General features: G+C 42.8%; 1 protein-coding gene across 5 annotated transcripts in view; it reads left to right on the forward strand.

Moving 5' to 3' along the window:
- LOC116978589 (protocadherin beta-15-like) overlaps positions 1–26,267 on the forward strand; it is a 216,984-nt gene that overhangs the window by 46,966 nt on the left and 143,751 nt on the right. Inside the window, exon 1 of one of the 5 annotated variants that reach the window (XM_033029836.1) lies at positions 1,603–4,280. The exons of 3 other annotated variants lie outside the window; for them this stretch is intronic. In XM_033029836.1, the coding sequence (XP_032885727.1) occupies positions 1,839–4,280 (2,442 nt within the window). In that variant the 5' untranslated portion in view covers positions 1,603–1,838. Of the gene's footprint in view, positions 1–1,602; positions 4,281–17,937; positions 20,498–26,267 lie in introns of those variants that run through there. One more of the 5 variants, XM_033029827.1, reaches the window with a different exon arrangement.

The following is a 26,267-nucleotide window of genomic DNA, read 5'->3' on the forward strand; positions in this document are numbered from 1 at the left end:
ATTTTTCATGTTGACACTAAATGCCGTGGGGGAATTATTTGGAACGGGTTAATATTACGTGATCATTAGCAAATGCCCACATGTTCAGTTTAATGACGAATGCTACTGTAGTGCTTGTAGAAAGCAACGCTTAAGGTATTGTTTTTATTACTTCGATTTATTTAAAAGTTGTGAAAAATATTTTTGACTGTTTCGGATGATCTCTCGGTGATTTATATGTTCATTTCCCCAAAGGATGTACTTCATTTTTAGGGGTGGGTGTGTGTCAGTTGCAGATTCAGAGATATTTAACACCTATCAAAGATTTCAACGGAATTTCGTGAGTGGTACCTTTTGAGAATCTTGACAAGCAAGAACATCGCATCTCTGCTTGTTAAGCAAAGGAGTCTGGAAACATGAGAGCAAGATTTGATTGTGGGTCAGAGCCAACAAGATTCTCCCTGAATCGATTACTTCAGAAGCTGCTCACTTACCACGCATGCCACAATTCGCTTTAAACGAATCAAAATAAACGTATCTTAATTTGTAAACCAAACGATTACTGGGGGCCAAGTTCAGTCGGTATTCTCAACATATACAACACTATTCATATGGCTTCCAGCAAGTGGTCGCTGCATCAGACGATTGTGCCATGCAGAAAAACTTGAAGACTGCACAATGAATGAAACATCAATGTGAGGGACCGTGAGGGACATCAATGCATGATGTCCGCGAGGGATGTGAACGGTGAAGTTGATTACAGTCGCATATAGTGGCTAAAGAATTAAAGAAGCAAACTCTGTGGTGATTCGATATGAACAGCAACCAGGTGACTTAATCTCATGAACGATGTACAATGAAAATTGAAAAAGCAGTTCATGGCAGCCATTCATCTTCCAATCATGAAAAAAACACAGCGACATTCCCCAAGTTAATACAAGGCATTCGAATACCGATGCTTCTTTTCGAAATGTTCCTAAAATGTATGCAAAGGAAGTATACATTTATTTTACAGCTGCGGCATGAAACATGGAACTTTATCGAGCCGTTTCTGTCTTTATTTCAGAGTTCTAACATCTGCATATTTTAATGTAAATATTGTGTGTATTTAATTATCCAAATACCAATAAATCCCCAATAATTCCGTTGAAAAATCACAATAAAATCAATGTTATTGATTTTGAATGACAATCAACAATCTTTCTTTCTCGACTAAAAAAGACTGAATCTGGTTGGAAAATGAAGAAGCTATCGTTTAAATATATCTTGAATAGAATTAGATTCTCGGTATTTTTGTTGTTCCTTATATCTGTTTTCCTCTCAAAACAGTTTTTAAAATATTTATTCTTGAAATTATAAATTCGAATTACTGGGATTTAAAAAAAAACAGAACTCGGACCAGCAGTCCATTGACCAGAGAGGCAAAAATATCCACAAGTCTAAATGAAAGTTTACACGCACAGCAATAAATACAGCACTTCAGTACTACTATATGCATTACAGCTTTAAGAAACAGGAAAGCCCTCATTGGTCGAATATCAATGAGGGGCAGCACCAATCAGGAGCTGAGATGTAATTAGTGATCCGGACAGCCCCCTTCACGACACGGCAGCCATCATGTAAGATCAGACACAGCGAAAACCGGATAGCGAGCAGTTCTGTTGGACTATTTGCAGGAATCCTCTCGCAACTGAAGGCAAAATGCGAGCGTATGAATGAAATAACTCGAGAGATGCGAGCATAAGGTACGAGTATTTTGCTGAAAATAGCAACGGTTGTATTTAACGCCGATTCGCCGTTAACAGAACAATGAAGAAGACAATCTGGGCCTGAAACCATTGGGATGACGTCTTCTTGCAATGAGATACAAAATATATTGGTTGATAAAATGTCAATTATTGTACTGTGTGCTCTCCAACTGCGACCTTGTACTTGGGCAAATTCGCTATTCTATTCCTGAAGAACTGCAACAGGGAGCCTTTGTTGGGAAAATCGCCGTCGATTTGGGTTTAGATGTAAAGCAGCTGTCGATTCGCGGGTTGCGGGTAGCGCCCAGTCCAAGGAAGCAGTATTTCGATTTAAATTTGACAAGTGGGATTTTATTTGTAAAGGAAATCATCGACAGGGAACTGCTTTGTGGGTCTAATCCCGACTGCCGCTTATCCTTGGATGTTGTGCTTGAAAATCCTTTGAGCCTGTACCCGGTGGAGGTGGAGATTCTCGATGTAAACGACAATGCTCCTAGTTTTCCAAAAAGCCAGTTTCGCCTTGAAATCATAGAATTTGCAACACCGGGAATGCGATTTCCTCTCGAACCTGCACATGATCCTGACATTAGCACAAATTCAGTGCAAAGTTATCAGCTACAACCGAATGAATATTTCACTCTCGACGTACAAATGCGCAGTGAAACCAGAAAGCGCCCAGTGTTGTTGTTAGAGAAGCCTTTGGATAGGGAAACAATAGCAACGCACTATTTAACTCTGATAGCCGAGGATGGCGGTTTGCCTCCGAGATCGGGAACTGTTCAGATTATAATCGTCGTGAAAGATGGAAACGATAATGCGCCTGTTTTTACTCAGTCGGTTTATAAAGTCAGCCTGTTGGAATCTGCGCCGAGAGGCACCCTGCTCATCACACTGAACGCCACTGACCTGGACGAAGGGCCCAACGGAGAGATTGTTTATTCTTTCCGCAGCCATCTTTCTGATGCTGCCCGTAAGCTTTTTGAAGTGAACCCTAAAACTGGTGAAATCAGGCTCAAAGGGAACTTAGACTATGAAGAGAGCAATACCTTTGAAATTAACATACAGGCGATGGATAAGGGTTCTGGCGCAATACCAGAATACTGTGATGTATTGGTGGAAATTGTCGATGTGAATGATAACGCGCCGGATGTGACACTGCGGTCTTTGTCAGGGACAGTCTCGGAAAGCGCTCCACTTGGGACGGTAGTGGCACTGTTCAGCGCAGAAGACCGAGATTCCGGACATAATGGAGAAGTACAATGTCAAGTTTCAAATCAACTCCCCTTTAAGCTGGATTCATCTATCAAGAACTATTACAGAATTCTGGTACAACGTCCACTGGACCGGGAAACTGTCCCCAAGTACGATATCACTATAATATGCACGGATGCGGGCCACCCTTCTCTTACCTCGCAGAAAACTTTCCGAGTAGAGGTTTCAGATGTAAATGACAACTCTCCAAGGTTTTCTCGGCCGGTGTACACGGCAAATATTCAGGAAAACAATGTTATTGGGGCTTCTATATATTCCGTGACGGCCTTCGATCCAGATGTAGGAGAAAATGCCCGACTGAACTTCTCTATCCTGGAGACAGAAGTTCAAAATTTCTCAATAGCCTCTTATGTCTCAATTCACTCGGAGAGCGGTGTCATATATGCTCGGAGAACTTTTGACTACGAGCAATTCAAAGGCTTTCAGATACAGATTCAAGTGCAGGATTCTGGTGCGCCAGCGCTGACGAGTAATGCTTCAGTGAATGTTGTTATCCTTGATCAGAATGACAATGCTCCAGTGATTTTACATCCTTCACCAGAATATGGCTCAACAGCAAAAGAAACAATATCCAGATTTGCAGAACCTGGATACATGGTTGTAAAGGTCTCAGCCACTGATGCCGATGCTGGTCAGAATGCTCGTCTCTCTTATCACATTTCTCAAGCTACTCATAATCTTTTCACCATTTCTGCAGACACGGGTGATATTTGGACAATCCGTCCAATTGTGAGCAAGGATGCCTCTCGTCAAAGGTTGGTGGTTTTGGTAAAGGATAATGGGATTCCATCACTCTCTGCTACTGTGACTATAGTATTATATGTAGTTGGGACTGATAGTGAAACGTTCCCCAGTGTCAACAGTTCGCCTTCAGATCCAAGGTTCAGTCCTGAATTGAGGTTTCCCTTGGTTATAGCTTTGGGAATAATATCGATTATTTTCCTTATAATTTTAGTCATCCTCGCCGTTAAATTACTCAAAAACAGGAATGGTATTGTATACCAGCACCGTTCACTTGGTATCTGTTGTTGCTTTGAATCACGAAACTCTTTGAATGGAATTCAGAAGGCCAGTAGAAGTGTTCAGATACCACCAAACTATGTTGAGGTATTTGGGGGAGATCCACTTTCCCAAAGATTCCGCTATGAGTCATGTTCGACACTGCAGTCTACGAAGAGATATTTTATCGGCTCTAACGGGCGTACTCCCACAGAAGGAAACAATTGTATCTCGAATGAAACTGGTGGATTGGCGAATTCTAAAAAGTACAATGTCCCTGAGGTAAGTTGACTATAAATCAAGAGGTAAGTCCTCATAGGTTTTCTTTGGAGACACAGGTATTTTGATAAATTAGCAATACATCAAATTAATTGCATATAAATAATATTTTCTTTTTTCGTTCTAATCACCCACTGTGTATCTGTTTGATTGCTTTATAGCACAGTAACAAGACATAAAAATATTATATCTTCAAGTTAGCAATGCGTTCGGAGTCTCTGGGATGGTAGTGAATAATTTTATTGAACGTCCATTATATTTGATGTAAGGGTATTCACACCTTAATGTCTCGTCCCAGAATTTGGACTCTGTGGTAGCGAAGCGACAATTGAATATTTTAAAGTATCGGAAATGTGACGTAGATTTTTGTTGGATTGGATACTCGGGTCATTTTGGGGGTGAACTCGATGAACATTTAAGGAATCACATGCACTGCTAATAACTTGAACGTTTTGCACTGAATATTGTTGTGCATTCTGAATGTTGTTGGAGATTTATATTAAGCAAAATACAGAAGTGTTCAATTTAAATACTGGTGTGCTCGTTTCCCCTCTAGCAGTCCTGGGGAAATTATTGGAGAATATTCTTCTGGGCAGGACATACTCACATTTGGCAGAAGGTGGACGTATTAGGATAGCCAACCTAATTTTGTGCAGGATAGGCCCAGCATCACAAATTATATATTTTTAAGAAAGTGCGAATATGATTGATGAGGGTAAGGCAGGGGAGGTTATCTACGTGGACTTTGGTAAATCATTCGACTAAGTTATTCATGGTAGGCTGGTCCAGAGGATTAAATCACAAGGAATACAGAATTAGTCGTTAAATCCGTCCAACATTATCTTGTTTTTGGAAAGGTAAACGGTAGTGGGAGGGTGTTTTCCTGTGACCAAATGCTCCTCTGCGTCTATCGATGCTGGGAAATGTATTGATCGTGGTAAATATAATAAAACGTGGTTGGAAGTATACGGTGTCTGATTAGAAAAAATCAAGTTAAGCAGAGATTGTTTGGAGTAGCCCAGCAAGACCGTCAGCGGGATATAGATCAGTCGTAATTTTTGGCTGGAGAAATGGGGAATGGAGTTTAATCTGGACAACTGTGCTATTTCTGCGTTTGGGAGGTCAAGTGCAACAGGTGATTGTACGCCTTGTAGCAGATCCCTTTGGTGTATTTATGTACAAACGGAACGTGGGTGCGTCAGATGCTGGAGTCAATTATTAAAGAGGTAATAATGGGGCATTTGGGTAGCAGTAAAGGGATTAGTTCAAGTCAACATGGATTTATGAAAGAAAAATCATGCTTGACTATTCTAGACTTTCAGAAAGCCTTTGTTAAGGTCCCGCACGGGAGACTGGTGACTAAAATTAGAGCACATGGTATTGGGGTTAGGATATTGACATGGATAGAAAATTGGTTAGCAGACCGGAAGCAAAATGTAGGAGTGAACGGGTCCTTTTCAGAATGGCAGGCAGTGGTGAGTGGAGTGCCGCAAGGCTCAGTGTTGGGGGCGCAACTGTTTACCATATATATTGATTTGGAAGGGAATTAGGAGCAACACTAGCAAGTTTGCGGATGACACAACGCTGGGTGGCAGTGTGAACTGTGAAGAGGATGTTAGGAGGTTGCAGGGTGACCCGGCCACGTTCAGTGAGTGGGCAGATGCGTGGCAGATGACGTATAATATAGATAAAAGTGACGTTATTCACTTTGGCGGCAAAAACACGGGGGCAGATTATTATCTCAATGGGGTTAGGTTAGGTAAGGGGGAGGTGCAGCGAGACCTGGGTGTCCTTATACATCGGTCACTGAAAGTTGGCTTACAGGTAGCGTAGGCAGTGAAGAAAGCTAATGGAATGTTGGCCTTCATACCAAAAGGATTTCAGTATTGGAGTAAAGAGGTTATTCTGCAGTTGTATAGGGCTCTTGTGAGACCACATCTGGAGTATTGTGTACAGTTTTGGTCTCCTAATTTGAGGAAGGACATCCTTGTGATTGAGCCAGTGCAGCGTAGGTTCACGAGATTGATCCCTGCCGTGGCGGGACTGTCATATGACGAAAGATTGAAAAGACTAGGCTCGTATTCACTGGAGTTTAGAAGGATGAGGGGGATTCTTATAGAAACATATAAAATTATAAAAGGACTGGACAAGCTAGATGCAGGAAAAAAATTTCCAATGTTGGGCGAGTCCAGAACCAGGGGCACAGTCTTAGAATAAAGGAGATGTCATTTAGGACCGAGGTGAGAAAAAACCTTTTCACCCAGAGAATTGTGAATTCATGGAATTCCCTGACGCACAGGGCAGTGGAGGCCAAATCACAGAATGGATTTAAGAGAGAGTTAGATAGAGCTCTAGGCGCTAGTGGAGCCAATGGACATCTGAATTTCCCTGAGGGGATCAATAAAGTATTTATTATTATTATATGGGGGGGGGGGAGACAGGCACGGGTTATTGATAGGGGACGATCAGTCATGATCACAATGAATGGCGGTGCTGGCTCGAAGGGTCGAATGGCCTCCTCCTGCAACTATTTTCTATGTTTCTATGTCCATAGATTCCTGACACTGGCAACTGAAGTACACAGAGATGTTTATAATAGAGATCCATGGCATGCTTACCTTCATCATTCCACGCATTGAATTTATTTTTAAAAATGAAGTCACTTTGCAGCTAGATATTACTTTCGTCAGACCACTTTAGGAATATTGCTGTACTTGTGATTGCCATGCCAATGAAATGACGTGGAGGCTTTGGAAGGAGTATAGAAGTTATTCACCAGGATGTTGCCTAGATTGAGTTTATTTGCTGTAAAGTTAGCTTAGACAAATATGAATTGATTATGTTTGTAGAGCATCAGAGGTTTAGGGGTGAACCGATAAGAGTGTCTATGCTGACGTGAGATACAAATAGCGAAGATTGAGTATTTTCGCAGGTCAGAATTGCCAAATACTTAAAGGCATATGATTAAGGTTGAAGGAAGAATATTAAAGAATGTCGAGAGGTAAGTGCTTTACCGAGAATGGTAGGTGCCTAAATTGCGCTGACTGAAGTGGTGGTAGTTTGAGATACAAAGAGAGCATTTAAGAGGAAGACGCATGAATATACAGGTAATACTTTGTTATACAACATTTGCAAGCAGATGGGATTAATATAATATGCGTCATGACCGGCGCTGTCTTCGTGCGCCAAATGAACTGGCTTCATGATTCGAACGTCCTGCTCCCGTGCTGTGCTCTACTCTTGTTTTTATATGCTTTAATCTCAAAAGAAAACTTGGGGAATTCGCAATAATGCTTATTTTAGAGGAAGCCGGGGCATTTACGTTTTTTTTTTTGCATTAGAAAAGGCAAGAACAAAAAGTTAATTCACGAGGTATATTGAGGAGAATATCCGCTATTAATCAATCTTCAAAGCTGAAAATAACTTACTTTAAGTATAACGAAAGACGGAATACTTTGAGCTTGATACAGAAATTGATTTATTTGCTGATCGGAAACACAACAACAATATGGCAACAATAATAATTATTCGGTGATCAGGATTATAAAATTATGATGTAATCAAGAGATGTGAAGGATAGAAATAATTGAATTGTTAACATGCTCAATTACTTTCTTTAATTTCACCCTGATTCTCAAAATAGTTTCTACATATTTTATCATGTAAGATGTTTAGTACGGTTGGTCTTCAAAATGTGCTCCCACTGCTACACATTTTGCAATATTCTGAAGGATCTAAACGGCCGAAAATAAATATGATTGTGCAGCAAAAAATATGAAAACTCTGAGCCAAATTATGTAGTTCTTGCTTTAAGAAAACGAACTCCTCTCTAATTGGCCAGATATGATTGTTGGTTGTAGACCAATCAGGAGCTGGAATGCGACTGGTGATCTGCATCGCCCCCTTCAATACGCAGCCGCCATCACTTACAATCAAACGCCGTGAAAATCGGATAACCAGCAGCTTCGGACGATTTCTGCACGATTCCTTTCGAATTGGAGAGAATATGAAAAATTAAAACATAAGTGAAAGTATTGGAACAATTCTCAAGAAGGTACCGATATATTCTGCGTAGGATTTTTCCATTTTAAACAAATCGCTGTTGAAAGGCATTGTCTCGGGTTCAAATCATTGGAATGACTTATTCTGGAAATGAGATTTAACATATACCGCCTGCTGAAATTCAAAGTGTTTTGCTGTTTGTTCTCGCTCTGGAATCGTGTTTCTGGGCAGATTCGTTATTCTGTTCCCGAGGAATTGCAGCTGGGTGCCTTTGTTGGGAATATCGCAATTGATTTGGGCTTAGATTTAAAGCAGCTCTCGGCTCGCAGTTTGCGGGTGGCGCCCAGCCCGAGGAAGCGGTATGTTGACGTAAATTTGGCAAAAGGGATTTTATTTGTCGATGAAAGAATAGACAGGGAGCAACTTTGCGGGCCGATCATCGATTGCATTTTACCCTTGAACGTCGTGCTTGAAAATCCCCTCAGTCTTCACCAGGTGGAAGTGGAGATACTCGATGTAAATGACAACGCTCCCAGTTTCCCCAAAAGCCTGATGCGACTTGAAATCTCCGAGGGTATGGCACCAGGGGCGCGATTCCCCCTGGAAGCCGCGCACGACCCGGATATTGGGACGAACTCCTTGCAGACGTACCAGCTCATCCACAATGAATATTTCACTATTGACGTGCAGACACACAGTGGGAAAGTAAAGATGCCGGTGTTGGTGCTGCAGAGGCCTTTGGATAGAGAAATAGTATCAACCCACGATTTAACGCTGTTTGCTGAAGACGGGGGAGTCCCTGTGAGATCGGGTAAGGTCCAGGTCACGATCACAGTGCAGGATGCAAACGACAATGCTCCTGTTTTCTCGCAGTCGGTTTACAGGGTGGCTTTGTTGGAATCGGCTCCCTTAGGATCCCTGGTTATTACATTAAACGCCACTGACTTGGACGACGGTGCCAATGGAGAAATAACCTACTCGATCAGTCGCTACAATTCTGAAAATGTTCCTGAAATATTCAGCATTGATTCTAAAACAGGCGACCTCAGATTGAAAGTACAATTGGACTATGAACAAAGCACATTTTTTGAGATTAATGTACAAGCAATCGATAATGGCCTTCACGCAATGCCCCAGCACTGTGACGTGTTGGTGGATGTTATCGATGTGAATGACAACGCTCCTGATATGTCGTTAACATCTACGTTAAGTACCATACCAGAAGATGCCACGATTGGGACAATAGTGGCCCTACTCAGCGTAGAAGACAAAGATTCTGGAGAAAATGGGCAAATACAATGTCAAATATCAAGTAAACTTCCGTTTAAACTGGATTCATCTATGGAACATTTCAGTAGATTGCTTCTAGACCGTAAGCTGGATCGAGAAACTACCTCCAGGCATGACATTACCATTACTTGCACGGACCTTGGGCACCCCAGTCTAATATCTACGGAAACGATTCGTGTAGAGATTTCCGATGTAAATGATAACGCACCGATGTTTGCCCAGACGGTTCACACCGCCCATGTCATGGAGAACAACGTCATCGGGGCTTCCATATTCACATTGGCTGCTTTTGATCCAGATTTGGGTCGGAATGCCCGGCTCAACTATTCTACCCTGCCCTCTCAAGTTCAGGGCTTCTCCATTGCATCGTACGTCTCCATCAATTCACAGAGTGGTGTCATATTTGCTCAGAAATCCTTCGACTACGAGAAATTAAAAACATTCAAAATATACTTTCGGGTGCAGGATTCTGGAGTCCCATCGCTCACCACTAACACTACTGTAGATTTTGTTATCCTTGATCAGAACGACAACGCTCCAGTCATAGTGAGTCCTTTGCCTGAATATGGGTCAACAGCAATGGAGACAATATCCAGGTTTGCAGAACCTGGATACCTAGTTGTCAAGGTATCAGCTACTGACGCGGACGCAGGTGAAAACGCCCATTTGTATTATCAGATTTTACAGGCTACTCATCACAACCTGTTTACTATTTCACCAGACACGGGAGAAATTTGGACTATCCGTGGTATTGGCACCAGGGATGCCTCCAAGCAAATGATTGTGATTGTGGTAAGGGATAATGGAACGCCATCTCTCTCTGCTACTCTCACTGTAGTACTATATGTGAAAGGGAGTGAGACATTGTCAAGTGCCACCAGTTTGTCTGAATATGGTGACACCCCTCCTGATCTAAACCTTTCATTGGTCATAGCCTTAGGGACAACATCTATCATTTTCCTCGTAATTTTAATTATCCTTGCCATTAAGGTTCATAAAAACCGAAATGGTGTGGGACGCCAGCACGGTTCGCTGAACGTCTGCTGCTGTGTAGAATCAAGCACTTCCCTGAATGGAATTCAAAAGGCGAGTAGAAGCCTGCAGATACCACCAAACTATGTCGAAGTATTCGGAGGTGATCCCCTTTCTCAGAGTTTCCGTTACGAATCGTGTTCAACGTTGCAGTCCATGAAAAGAAACATCACGCCTCAAGCATACCAACCATCGAATGCAATGCCTTGTGTACAGAAGCATGCTACTGGGAAAGAGAATCCGGGAATGATACAGTCTGAAGCATTAAACTGCAGTGCAAATTATGAGGTGAGGTGCTTCTAAAGCCAAGCGTAATCGACCTATAATACCATATTATATATTATTTTGGGATAGTCAGCGCATTGTAATTACAAGGCCGGAGTTAATAACAGTGGTGAAATATCGCTTTGCATGCCTAACAATTATCATTCCTATTTATTTTATTTGTATATTTAGTTGTTTATTCTTGATTAGTACGAGGTGCAGGGGAGAAGGCAGGAGAATGGGGTTAGGGGAGAGAGATAGATCAGCCATGATTGAATGGCGGAGTTGACTTGATGGGCCGAATGGCCTAATTATTTTCCTATCGCTTATGACCTTATGATCTTTATATCATCAACGGCTTATGTTCTTTCCGGGTTATACCGTTACACCGGGTAAACCAAGTGTTTTGGAAGTCCTAAGATAGCTACAAAGTGCTGGAGTGATACAGTTGGTCAGGCAGTATTTCTGAGAAGGGCGTGTGTCGTTTCTGGTCGGGACCTTCAGACTGATCGCAAGGTCCAATAAGGAAGCCGCATTGTAGCCTAATCTGGAGTGTTAGGGCAGATGGAATGGATGGTGGGCTATCCAGTTGTATTGAAGGTTGGCTTCCTGGGGCGAGTTGACGCAAGATGTCACCAGAGTGAAGTGGTCGTGGTCCAGCACGAGTTTCGCACGATATAACGGGGGGTAGATAAAGAGTTCACACGGTACTCGGCATTTCTGTTATTTGTGCGAGTGACTTGACCGTCTCCCGAGCTTTCCCGTTAATCTTGAATGAACATCGTGAACTGTAGTGTTGTTAATCACGTGGCACAAATGATGTTACTTTGTTTTCACACACTATATTGGTTTTTTTCACACACTATATTCCTCCCTTGGTTGAATTGGCTCATTTGGAGACATGCCTATACTAAGTATTTTCGAGTACAGGATGGTGGTTATTTTCATTGACGCGCTGTATGCAGCAGCCCACTATGTGCATCGAGAACGCTTGCGTGAAGGCAGAAGGGTGAGATTAATTAAAAAGAGAATTAAGAGGAAGTCTCACTGGGTGAAGCCCATCTTTCAACGGATACCTCAATTTGGACAATATGATCAGCTGCTTAATGTGCTGTGCGAAGAGGATAAAAGTGCATTCACAAACTTTGTCAGAATTTCACCCGAGCTCTTTAATGAGCTGAAGAATAATCTGTTTTTTTTTAGACAAATGTTGTTTGGTGTGATGCACCTTCTCTCAATATGTGCCAGAAGTCGTCTTTTTATTTTGTCAAATAGGAATAAAGACTTTGTCTCACATTGACCGTGATGGTTGTCTTATTTTATTATCTACTGAGAGGTGAAACTTTCAAACGTTTAACCAGCCAGTAGACAGACAATAAATAGTAACAATCGAGCCATAAATGGTGTATACATGGTGAAGGGAACAACGCTGTGTGCAAGATAATGTTTAAAATCATGCGAGGAATCGATCGGGTAGATGCACAGTCTCTTGCCCAGAGTAGGCGAATCGAGGACCAGATTACATAGGTTTAAGGTGAAGGGGAAATGATTTAATATGGATCTGATTAAATGCTGTCAGTAGTAAACCCGATCAAAACAACATCAGGACGTCTATTAAACACCAGAGATCCCAGTAAACACCCAGCCGAGACGTATTACAGGTCTAGTGGAAAGACACAAAGCGCTGGAGCAACTCAGCGGGTCAGGCAGCATCGCTAGACAACATGGATAGATGATGTTTCGGGTCGGGACTCTTCTTCAGCGCTGAGTTACTCCCGCATATTGTGTCTTTCCAATGCAGATTAGCGTCTGCGATTCTTTGCTCCTGCATTACGGGGTCTATCTCGATTCCCGATAAAGTCTAAAACCCATCCTCCAGAGTTCTCAGCCCAGGGCGCCCATAAACAAGCCCTTAACTCCACACTGGGGACAGAGGCTGAGAGGTGTACAAAACCATGAGACGAACAGGCAGGGAAATAGACAGTCCAGGGTAATATATGTCCTTTGCCCACAGAGGGGATTCGAGGACCAGAGGGCATAGGTTCAAGGTGAGGGGGGGGGAGATCTAATAGGAATCTGAGTGAGGGGTAACATTTTCGCACAAAGGGTGGTGGGTGTATGGAACAAGCTGCCAGAGGAGGTAGTTGAGGCTGGGTCCATCCCTACATTTAAGAAACATTTAGACAGGTACATGGCTAAGACAGGTTGGGAGGGATATGGACCAGACGCAGGCAGATGGGACTAGTTTCGATGGGACATTTTGGCCGGTATGGGCAAGTTGAGCCGAAGGGCCGGTTTCCACACTGTAACTCAATAAAGCCAGTGAGTATACGATCTAAGATAGTCCGAGGGTCTCGAATGAGGTAGGTAGTAGTTCAGGAATGCTCTGTGGTTGGTGTTAGGATGGTTCAGTTACATAAGTGCTCAAATGTAGGCACCGTTTTCGCAGTGGAAGCTCCGAGACTGTGCAGCGGGCGATTGTCGTGTTGGCTGGAACTCCTGTTATCCATGCAGGGGATTGACCTCAGTCTGAAGAAGGCTCTCGACCCGAAACGCCACCCGTTCCTTCTCTCCAGATTTGCTGCCTGTCCGGCTGAGTTGCTCCAAGCAACTGGCGTCTATCTTCAAAGGACTGACCACCGGGCTGGATGTGGGGGTTGGCGTGTTGCGTTTCACAGACCGAATTGTCCAATTAATGGTAACAGATGGGCACTGAGGGAAGTCCCCCCCCCCCCTCTCTGTTTATCTGCCCTTTCTTTAACTTTTGTGCCTCTATGCAAGTATCTCGCGAGCCATCCCAGACTGCCCATTTCTGCTCCCCCTCGTCTTTAATAACTACATTTCCCTAACAATTACTATCTTTGTTAGTTATAGGAGAAAAATTAGGCCATTCGGTCCATTAAGTCCACTCCGCCATTCAATCGCGGCTGATCTATCTCTCCCTCTCAACCACATTCTCTTGCCTTCTCCCCATAACCTCCTGACAGCCGCACTAATCAGGAATGTATCTATCTCTGCCCCTATTCTTCACCCTTTTGACAGTAGTTTTGTTTTATTGGAGACGCGGGAGACAGCGGATGCTGGAATACTGAGCAAAACACGAAATGCTGGAGGAACTCGGTGCATTTGTGTTTAAGAAGGAACTGCAGATGCTGGAAAATCGAAGGTACACAATAATGCTGGAGAAACTCAGCGGGTGCAGCAGCATCTATGGAGCGAAGGAAGTAGGCAACGTTTCGGGCCGAAACGTTGCCTATTTCCTTCGTTCCATAGATGCTGCTGCACCCACTAAGTTTCTCCAGCATTTGTGTGTGTGGGTGGGAGTAGGGGGGAGGGGGGAGAGAGATAAGGCATCCTAAAGAAAGGGTCTCCTGTCCATTTCCCTCCGTAGATGCTGCCTGGCCCGCGGAGTTCCTACAGTCTTAGAAACTGCTTTAGACAAAAAGAGACACAAACTGCTAGAGTAAAATAGCTCAGCAAGTGAGGTACCTGAACACTCAAAAATGAAAAAGAATGAAAATGTGATTATTTCACCTCCCTTCAACTATTTTGTGTTTCAGCATGAGAGGGATTATAACATTAGAGACATTCATCTTGTAGTGATGTGTTAATGAAGAATTGCAGACATCAATCTGATAGTAAAACATATATTTATTTAACAATGAGGTAAAACAAGCACTGACAATCAAACTGCTCAGTTACTCACCGTTCGCAGGAGTTCACATGGTACCCGCAAGAGTTATTACGGATATCGCAAGGATATCGCACTGGCCACTGTGTTCATACAATGTTGCAATGCTCAACCACAAGTGTACAAGTCACTCTTGGAGAAATTCAAACTTTCTTGAATTTTCTCCCGAGTGACCAAGTTACACGACTACCTGCCGTTAGCGCCACGGTGGTCCACGGTGGTCCACGAATGCCGTACTGTTATCGCACGAGGTTCCTACGATGTTAAACTCTGGTTCATTCTTGCGTCAAGTCGCCCCGTGAAAAAGCCACTTTATTGTGTAGGCTGTTTTTAATGTATGGAGGCATTCGTCCGTGGTGTGCAGAAGGGGTCGTTGCAGTGTCCACTGTTGCATTGTTGCTGGTCTACAACAGCGATTTGGAAGGAAATGGACTTTACAATGTTAATAAGTTTACAGATGACACCAAAGGTGGCGGTATAGCAAAGAGTGAGGAAGGATTTCCATATACACAACAGCTCCCTGGACCATTTAGGCTGTGGGCAGTGTGAGGTGTTGCACTTTGTTAATACAGCCTAGTGTGAGGTGCTGCACTTTGGTTTGTTAAACCAGGGAGGACTTGCACAGTAAATGTCAAAGCCCCGGAGCGTGTTACATAACAGAGAAAACTGAGTACAAGTGCACGGTTCCCGAAGAGTGGTAAGTCAGACAGACGGCGTGGTGAAGATGATTTTCACACGCTTGCCTTCTCTGGGAAGGGCATTGAATTTTAGACGTTGGGACATGATGATGCAACTGTACAAGTCCTTGCTGAGACCACAATTGGACTACTATGTACAGCTCTGATCGCCCATCTGTAGCACCCTGACCTTAGTTTGGAAAGGGTACACAGGAAATTTACCAGTACGTTGCCTGGTCTTCTGCACGTGAGTTATAGTGTGTGACTCAGCGGGTCAGGCAACATCTCTGGAGAAAAGTCATGGGTGGCCTTTCGCGTCGAGAACTTTTGTCTCTATCTTTGGTGAAAACCAGCATCTGCAGTTTCTTTCTACACAGTTATAAGGCGGGGTTGCATTGGCTTTGACTTTGTTTCCGTTGACCATATAAGGCTGAATGGTGACTGAATTGAACAAGATCGTAAGAGCCATGGATCAAGTGAATGCTCAAAGTCATTTTCACAGGACGAAGGATTCTGATACGATGGGGCAGAGGCTTAAGGTGATAGGAAAGAGATTTTAAAAGGAGTTCAGGGCATCTTTTTCACTGAGAGGGCAGTCCGTATCTGAAATGAGTTTGAAGATGAAGCTATAGAGCGGATACAATTACGACTTTTAAAAGACAGGCGAACAGATACATGGTTAGGAAGGATTTAGAATGTCATGTGCCAAGTGCCAATTGCAGGCAGACGGGTATCACCCAGTATGGCAACTTGGTCGGCAGTGGACAAGGTGGGCTGTGGGGCCATTTTCATGTGACACTCTTGAGGCATTCTAAAACAACAATAATGTATGTTTTAATGTTTCTTAGTATGTCTTATGTGGGGAGTGGTGGTGGGGGAATAGGGGTAAACCGTTTTTCAGTCACTTACCTGGACGGAGATGCGTCTTTTCTCCGTGTCTCATCTTCGCCCCCCTCGCGGCGTGCCAACTGGATTGGCGCGACCTTTCCTACCGGAGACCGGCCTAGAGCTGCAGCAGCAGGCGCAGGGCGGAATTACTATCGCGGAGCCAGGGATCCTTGTCGAGCATTGCCAGTGTTGGAGTTCCGGAGTATTGGGCCTGCTGACTTTAACATCGTAGAGCTGTGGTCTGTCGAGTTTCTAGCCCCGGGCGCGGCGCTGACTTTAACATCGCCAAGCCTGGGATCTTTTGCCGAGGATCGCCAGAGTTGGAGCTCCGTCCAGCGAGGCCTGTGGACTTCGGAAGCCGCGGTCTCCTGTAAGAAGCGGCCGATTCGAGGACCCCAAACCGCAGACTGTGTTCCGATCCGCCCCGACGTCGAGTTCCGATCATCCCGGATAGAGGGCCTGTACATCAGGCCGCCCATAGCGGCGACTGAGGAGGGTTCTAGGCCCCGACCACGGGTGAACTAAAGGAGGAAGAGTGACTAAACTTTATTGCCTTCCATCACAGTGAGAAATGTTGATTCCACTGTGGTGGGTGATTATGTTAAATTCTATTGTGTATTGTTATTTGTATTCATATGGCTGTATGGTAACTCCAATTTCACTGTACCAATCGGTGCAAGTGACAATAAATGTGACCTCGAACTTGAAATACGCTCTTCTTGAAGGAAATTTGATATTTTCGGCAATATACACTTTGTTCCCTGAATTCCCTTCAAAGAAAGCTTGGACATAGGGATTTGGAAATATGAAAAATATGATGAATGATTAATAAGTCAAAAAAATTAATGTTGATAAATAAGTAAAGGAGCATCCCTTTTATCGCGAATATTTGATTTCTATTTGCTATAAATTGAAAACTGAAATCGCCTAATGGCGATTTGGATGCTAATGAGAGAGGTACACAAACTTGCCTATATACTGGCTTCTAAGTCGAGAAAAAATAGTGATTTTCTACAAATAACCGCATGAATTTGATTATTAATATCTCCAACAAATTGCTTTATAGCGTTAGATTTCATTTTCCACAGATGCTGACGAACCAGCCGAGTTTCCCCAGCAGTTTTGCCGCGTCTTCGAGACTTCCCATGCCCTTCACGTTTTCACTTGTGTGGTTTGCTCATTTGTGTACATCGTCTGAATCCGGCTCCGTTCCGAAACTAAGATTCTCTGTAAAATTAAGTGTTAATTTATTCTTGAATACAAGGGGTAATTTTGACTTCCAGTTCTACAAGCTAATGGTAGTTGTAATTTCAGAAAGGAATAATGTGTCTGGACTATTACTAGAATTGAAACATGTAGCCCGATGATATTCCTAAAATGTATCTTTTCCCATCATAACCCCTTTCTTCATACTTGGCTTTGAATTTAATAAATAGAATGTTGCTTCGCAATACGCTGATCGTTGAAAGAGTCACCAGAAGTCAAGATAAATATCTGCAATTCCGAAATACATTTTATCTGTGCAACAATAAATACAACAATATTCTGCATTATTTTAAGCACATCCAGCTTTAAGAAACAAGCAGAATCCTGATTGGTCGAATATCAATGAGTTTCTGCACCAATGAGGAGCCGAGGTGTGATTAGTGATCTGGACAGCCCCCTTCAAGACGCGGCCGCCATCACGTAAAATCAGACACAGTGAAAGCCGGATAGCGAGCAGCTCCGTGGGATTGTTGCAGGAATCCTCTCGCAAATGTGGAGGAGATTGCGAGCGATTGAATGAAATAATTGGAAAGATTCGCAAGAGGTACGGATGTATTCTGTGTTGTTTTGGTTCAATTTAACACCGACCTATCGTTGGAAAGGACAATAGATAATACTGCCTGGTTTTAAAAGCATTGGAATGACTTCTACTGGAAATGAGATATAAATTATATTGGTTGATAAAATGCCAATTGATGTTCTGTGTGTTTGACCCGTGGAATTTTGCGTACGGGCAAATTCGCTATTCTGTTCCTGAAGAACTGCAACATGGAGCCTTTGTTGGGAAAATCGCTGTCGATTTAGGTTTAGATGTAAAGCAGCTGGCGGTTCGCAGTTTCCGGGTAGCGCCCAGTCCAAGGAAGCAATATTTCGACGTAAATTTGACAAGTGGTATTTTATTTGTGAAGGAAATAATCGACAGAGAACTGCTTTGTGGGTCGAAACCCGACTGCCGTTTACCCTTGGATGTTGTGATTGAAAACCCCTTGAGCCTGTACCAAGTGGAAGTGGAGATTCTCGATGTAAATGACAATGCCCCCAGTTTCCCTAAAAGCCAGTTTCGCCTTGAAATTACGGAATTTACAGCACCGGGGTTGCGATTTCCTCTTGAACCCGCACACGATCCCGATATTGGCACGAACTCTTTGCAAACCTACCAGCTCCAACCAAATGATTATTTTACTCTCGACGTACAAATGGGCAGCGGGAAGGACAAGTGGCCGGTACTGTTGCTAGAGAGCCCTTTGGACCGAGAAATAACGTCAGTACATCGTTTAATGTTAACGGCTAAGGACGGCGGTTTGCCTTCGAGATCTGCAACCGTTCCGATTATAATCACAGTGAAGGATATTAATGACAACGCGCCTGCGTTCTCTCAGTCGGATTACAAAGTCAGCCTGTTGGAGTCTGCACCGTCAGGGACCCTAATCCTTACGTTGAACGCTACTGACCCGGACGATGGACTCAATGGAGAGATAGTGTATTCTTTCGGTAGCCACGTTTCCGCTGTTGCCCGCAGACTTGTTGATGTGAATTCCAAAACTGGTGAAATCAGACTCAAAGGGATTTTGGATTATGAGAAAAGCAATGTGTTTGAGGTTAGCATGCAGGCGATGGATAAGGGTCCCGGCGCTATCCCCGCGTATTGTCACGTATTGGTCGAAATTGTCGATGTGAACGATAACGCGCCGGAGGTTACGTTACGGTCTTTATCAAAGACAGTGTCGGAAGAGGCTCCACTTGGGACTGTAGTGGCACTGTTCAGTGCAGAAGACCACGATTCGGGGCAGAACGGCGAGGTGCAATGCCAAGTTTCAAATCAACTCCCCTTTAAGCTGGATTCATCTATCAAGAACTATTACAGAATTATTGTACAACATCCACTGGACCGGGAGACTGTCCCCAAGTACGATATCACTATAATATGCACGGATGCGGGCCACCCGTCTCTTACCTCGCAGAAAACCATCCGGCTAGAGGTTTCAGATGTAAATGACAATTCGCCAAGGTTTTCTCGACCGGTGTACACAGCAAATGTGCAGGAAAACAACGTTATTGGGGCTTCTATATTTTCTGTGACGGCCTTCGATCCAGATGTAGAAGAAAATGCCCGACTGAGCTTCTCTATCCTGGAGTCAGAGATCCAGAATTCTTCAATAGCCTCTTATGTCTCAATTAATTCCGAGAGTGGTGTCATATATGCTCGGGGAACGTTTGACTATGAACAATTGAAAGGCTTTCAGATACATGTTCAAGTGCATGACTCTGGTGCGCTCACGAGTAATGCTTCAGTGAACGTAGTTATCCTTGATCAGAATGACAATGCTCCAGTGATTTTACATCCTTCACCAGAATATGGTTCAACAGCAATAGAAACAATATCCAGATTTGCAGAACCAGGATACTTGGTTGTCAAAGTTTCAGCCACTGATGCAGATTCTAGTCAGAATGCTCATCTCTCTTATCAGATTTTTCAGGCTACTCATCATAATCTTTTCACCATTTCCGTAGACACGGGTGAGGTTTGGACTATACGTCCAATTTTGAACAAGGATGCGTCTCAGCAAAGGTTGGTGATTGTGGTAAAAGATAATGGAATTCCATCACTCTCTGCCACTGTGACTATAGTATTATCTGTGATTGGGACTGACATTGAAACGTTCTCCAGTGTCAACAGTTCGTCTTTAGATCCAAGTTTCGTCCCTGAACTGAGCTTTTCATTGGTTATCGCTTTGGGAATAATATCTGTAATTTTCCTCATTATTTTAGTCATCCTCGCTGTTAAAGTTCACAAGAACAGGAATGGTATGGTATACCACGACTGTCCCCTGGGTATCTGTTGCTGCCTTGAATCAAGGAATTCTCTTAATGGGATCCAGAAAGCCAGTAGAAGTCTTCAGATACCACCAAACTATGTTGAGGTATTTGGGGGCGATCCCCTATCCCAAAGTTTTCGCTACGAGTCTTGTTCTACGTTACAGTCAACCAAGAGAGATTTCATCGTCCCCAAAATGTGCAGACCCCCAAAAGAGAAGAACATTTTGCTGAACGAATCTATGGGAAGAGAAAATATTGCAATGGCGAATTCTGTAAAACACAGTGTTCCAGAGGTGAGACAATAGTAAATCGAGAAAGAAACGTGTGTGAGTTGTGTTTCAAAGTACACGTGATTTGGTTAAAAAAAAACAAGCTATTAACATATGCAGGAAAAAATTGCGCTTAAATCAAAATGTTTGTTTGCTGTCCTAATTCTATTTCAAGTCTATGTTTTTTTTTCCTCGTTGTGATATGTCTCAGACGAATTATATCTAATTTTAATATATTAACAAACAGGTTTTAATCGGTGTTCTCGAAGTCATTTGAGAGGCATTTTACCTTTTTCTTTCTAATACACGTATTTCTCGTTCAATTAGTAATACATTAGTTTTGAAGCCCAAATAGACCTTTAAGCCGTGGTGAGAATGCAGTCACAATTCTTCCAATCTAATGCAATGTCTTCTACGCTCGCGATGTCGTGTCCTCTTCCGCGAGGAATATACGCGTAGATTGAGTGCACAATTGATTAGTACGGGCGTTAGATGTTATGAGGAGAAGGCATGAGAATGGGGTTAGGAGGGAGAGATAGATCAGCCATGATTAAATGGCGGATGAGACTTGATGGGCCGAATGGCCTAATTCTCTTACGGCAATTCTGTCGTACGCTTCCTTGGTTTAAAACTCGTTATCGGCAAACGTACACAACAAAAGTATATTGGCATGCGTTATTGCACGATTTGAGGAGTTTTGTACAGTCGAGGATATTGTCTTTTAGAACAGATGGTGCTTGGAGAATTGCGTCTTCTCTGGAAGTAGAGCATTTGCATTATTTCGAGAAAAACCAGAGAAGACTTCTATGGTGAATATACTCAGCAGTATTCTCAGAATTGAATTTTAAAATAAAAGATTAAATGCATCCAAACTACAATAGTGTTGGGGAACTGAATTTGCACAGATTGGCTGCAATATAACAATATGCCTGTTATAGCAATATAACAATCTGCTTGTTAAAGCAGTTATACTGATTTTTATCGGAAATTGCAATGGGATGTTCCACTGGACTGTCAAAATGCAAGGATATTTTGACAGGAGTGGCGTTGAGTTACGTTGAATTGCGCGGAGTTGTCTCCATCCTAAGCGTATATATGCTCATTTGGAGAAGTTATGTAAATAAACATATAAGATCAGAACACTTGCCTTTGGCAAAATTCACTTCCAGTCTACTATAAATGTAACACTCAAGTATCCGGAAAAAAACCTTGGTTTGAGATTATGCCAAATTGAGAAACTTGATTTCACCCTTATTGAGCAATGGGTGTCCTCATGTGTTTTTAATGTTGCCAATCGATAATTACTCAATTGCATGTGGTACTGTGGGGCTCTCCGGTCCCGCCAAGTTCGAATGATAACTGCACACTTACCTTAACGTATCGGAGTAAGTTCAAGGGTTTAGGTTGGGTTAATGTCAAAGGGCAATGGTATATTCAAGCTTGATGATGCGACAAGTTATGTGGTGCTGTCAATGCGCTGTTGCTGTTATATTTTAGGAATCAGAAAGTGAGGCTTTGGAAAATTTCTGAAGAAATACCAGTGATTGATAGTAGTACATTCCATAGCATATTGTATGAATATCAAACGTAGTTTATGTAATGTGAATTAATCTGTAAGCTTAGTTCTGGAGAATATTGTACTTTCTGGGAGTTATTCGTGTTACCCATCCAGCCAAATAGACTGTTTTCCATCGAAGCTCTGATTACCGCCTTCTCAGCTGTGGGACGTATATGGGGTGCCATTAGAAACTCATGCGATGTGTAGTCGCAGCAAAAGTATGCACGTGGCCAGTCCAAAATGTTTCTGACTGATAAGGAGACATAGATTAATAAGGCATCGTTTTTTTGTGATGTTATTTCCTTATGCATATGCATTTCTTGGTTGATCAGATTTGTGTGAGATTATAAAGAAGAATCGATGCGTTAGCCAGTGCGTTCTGTGGTGGTCTGGACAAACATTTAGGGCATTTTATATACTGTTGATTAAGTTGACAGCTTTGCCATGAATGTTGTTGAGCATTCCACCTGTTGTTGCAGTTGCATATCGAGGCGTTTGGAAAATATCCGAATCAAGGTACTGCTTGGAATTTCTAAGTGGCAGAAGACTAGGGAACCTCATCATCACCTGGAAACACAATGACCGGTATTCTGTCATAACCAAATCATTTATGTAGCTAATCTAGCAGTTTCCAATATATAGTGAAACCATGTCAATAGGATATGAATTCAATAATGGCTGTGTGATGTAATTTGAATAGCAGTAGTTATCATACATTTAACTGGGAATAGCTGATTTCTACCAATTGTCTAATGCTTGAAGCGCTACCTCAACGCATCACCATTGTCTATGAACTGGCTTTAACGGGGCACCATGATCGGCGTGGACGAGTTGGGTTGAAGGCTATGCTTCTGCACTGTATGACTCGAGGACTTTGTCTATATGGTTATAAACCGCTTCGGTATCCAATCAATATTGATACTAATCGATATTACGTGGGCATCAGCAAACCTTCCCGCATGTAACATTTTATTTGGAGTTTAACATGTGTCTGACTTTGGAAAATCTATAGCGTTCTGATGCATTACTGCCGTGATGCTGTGAATTTAGAACCAGTAGTTTTCACTATTAATTTTTTCCTGTTTTGTATCTTGGATGCAGATGTTTTAGGCACGGCCAGTGTTCTAACCATCTCTAATTGTCCTTGAACAATTGGTGCTGAGACGCCTTCGTGAACCAGTGGAGTCCTTCTGCTGACGACTGGGTATGGATTTCCAAGATTGGTACTAAGGATCAGTGAAGTGGTTGACTAGTGACCACTAGTCGATTTTAAACATTTAGCAAAAATGAAACCAGATACCTAGGGAAATATTTGCTTTAGAACTTGGGCAGTTGCAAAGTATAAATTACTTCTATGGCTTGTTCAGGGCATTTCTTGTAGATGTCATCTCATATCAGGACGAAGGAGAGATTTTAACTGCAGACACGATAGCAGTTACATGGTTTACCTTTTAAGCAAAGGCAGCTACGTTTGTTTTTTCTTCAGAAAGGCGACAGAGAGCGCTTACGTGCAGCCCTTAAAATATATAAAAACTATTAATAAAATAAAAATTACTCTGTTATTTATTGCAGCCACCAGCCAACATAAAAACAATATTTCAGAAACGAAGGTACTGTTCACAGGTTTGTTTGACAAAGATGAACAAAGAGGACATTCGCTTCGGTGAATCTTTGTTGTAAGTTTTGAAGACACAGAAGACTGCAAATGGTAGAATCTGGAGCAAGAAACAGTCTGCTGTTTGAACTCAGCGGGTCGAGCAGCATCTCTTTAGGGATCTCTTTTTGGATTTAAAGAAACAGAAGACTGCAGATGCTGTAATATGGAACAACAAACTATCCGCTGATTGAACTCAGTGGGTTGTGGGTCAAAACCCTGCATCAATTATTTGTTCTTGTTCTAGTCAAAGGCACAAAGACAACGTTCTATCAATAATAATTAAGAAGTGGTCGCGATTGTAAAACCATGATGAAGGATACACAAAATTAGACTCTCAGCAAGATGAGTTAATTTCTTTCTTCTGATCACATTCATGTAATTTTTTTTTCCATATTTCATATTTAAGATATTCAATGTATTGTATTTCATGAACATTCGGTTCTGGGGGATACTTTCCACAGTGAGTAGGAGCATTGAAAATGCTAAAAGCAATTCCAATTGCGCAGCAATATATATAACAAGTCTGCGCCAAATTAAGCAGTTCCTGCTTTAAGGAATGAGCTGAATTGTAATTGGTCGGAGATGACTGCTACATTATCCACCAGTCAGGAGGTCGGAGGCGACTGGTGATCTGCACAGCCCCTTACAATACCCAGCCGCCATCGCGTCCGACCAGACGCCGTGAACACTGGATAGGCAGCAGCTCCGGACGGTTTCTGCTCGAATCATTTCGAACTTGATATAACATCAGAACGGTTAAATGAAAATATTGGAAGAATTCGGAAAAGAGGTAGAGATATTTTCTGCGACGTATTTGTCTCATTCAAATCAAATCGCTGTTGGAAAGCATTGTCTCGGGTTGAAACCATTGGAATGATTTCTACTGGAAATGAGAGATAATATATATTGGCTGCTCAAATACCGACTATTGTGCTGCTTTTTCTGCCCCTGGGATTTTATTTCTGGACAGATTCGATATTCCGTTCCCGAGGAATTGCAACTGGGTGCCTTTGTTGGGAACATCGCAATTGATTTGGGGTTAGATTTAAAGCAGCTCTCGGCTCGCAGTTTGCGGGTGGAGCCTAGCCGAAGGAAGCGGTATGTTGACGTAAATTTGGCAAAAGGGATTTTATTCGTGAATGAAAGAATCGACAGGGAGCAATTTTGCGGGCCGAGAACCGAATGCATTTTACCCTTGAACGTCGTGCTTGAAAATCCCCACACTCTTCACCAGGTGGAAGTGGAGATACTCGATGTAAATGACAACGCTCCCAGTTTTCCAAAAAGCCAGATCCGCCTTGAAATATCCGAGGGTATGGCACCGGGAGCGCGATTCCCCCTCGAGCCTGCTCACGATCCGGACATTGGGACGAACTCCGTGCAGACTTATCAGCTCCTCCCTAATGAGTATTTCATTCTTGATGTACAAGAACGTGGCAGGATAGGAAATTTACCAATGTTAGTGCTGCGGAGGACACTGGATAGAGAAACGACATCGACCCATGAGGTAACGCTGCTTGCTGAAGACGGCGGGCTCCCTGTAAGATCGGGAGAGGTTCAGGTAACTATCCGAGTGAAGGACGCGAACGACAATCTCCCTGTTTTCTCACAAGCGGTTTATAGTGTCAGTATGGTGGAATCGGCTCGCGCGGGAAGTCTGATTATTAAATTAAAAGCTACTGATTTGGACGATGGCCCTAATGGAGAGATAACATATACTCTCAGCAGCCATAACACTGCTGACGTTCGTGAATTAGTTGCCATGAATTCTCAAACTGGTGAAATCAGACTGAAAGGACATTTGGATTTTGAACAAAGTAAAACATTTGTGATTAATGTACAAGCAATCGACAACGGTCCTTATGCAATACCTCAACATTGTGATATATTGCTTAATGTTATCGATGTGAATGACAATGCCCCTGAAGTGTTATTGACATCTATGTCCAGCGCAGTGGCAGAAAATTCACCAAACGGAACCATTGTCGCTCTTCTCAGAGCAGAAGATAAGGATTCTGGACAGAACGGGCATGTACAATGTCAAATTCCGAATAACTTACCCTTTAAGATGGAATCCTCCATGAAGAATAATTGGAAACTGCTTGTACAACACGGGCTGGATCGAGAAACTACCTCCAAGTATGACATCACTGTGACATGCACGGATGCAGGGGAGCCACACCTCACATCCAAGAAAAATATCCGTGTAGATGTTTCAGATGTAAATGATAACGCACCGAGGTTTACGCAGGCTGCATACACGGCAAATGTAATGGAGAATAACGTTATTGGGGATTCCATCTTCTCCCTCACAGCCCATGATCCAGACATGGGACAAAACGCCCGATTAAACTTTACTATCCTGAATTCAGTCGTGGCCTCGTATGTCTCCGTTAACGCACAAAGTGGTGTCATTTGTGCGCATAAATCGTTTGACTACGAACAATTGAAACATTTCCAAATCCATGTATTGGTGCGGGATTCTGGAGTCCCACCTCTCTCCAGTAACGTTACATTGGACGTTGTTATCCTCGATCAGAACGATAACGCTCCAGTGATCGTGAATCCTTTGCCCGAAT

This window comes from Amblyraja radiata, chromosome 11 (assembly GCF_010909765.2).
Source record: "Amblyraja radiata isolate CabotCenter1 chromosome 11, sAmbRad1.1.pri, whole genome shotgun sequence".
Taxonomy (NCBI): domain Eukaryota; kingdom Metazoa; phylum Chordata; class Chondrichthyes; order Rajiformes; family Rajidae; genus Amblyraja; species Amblyraja radiata.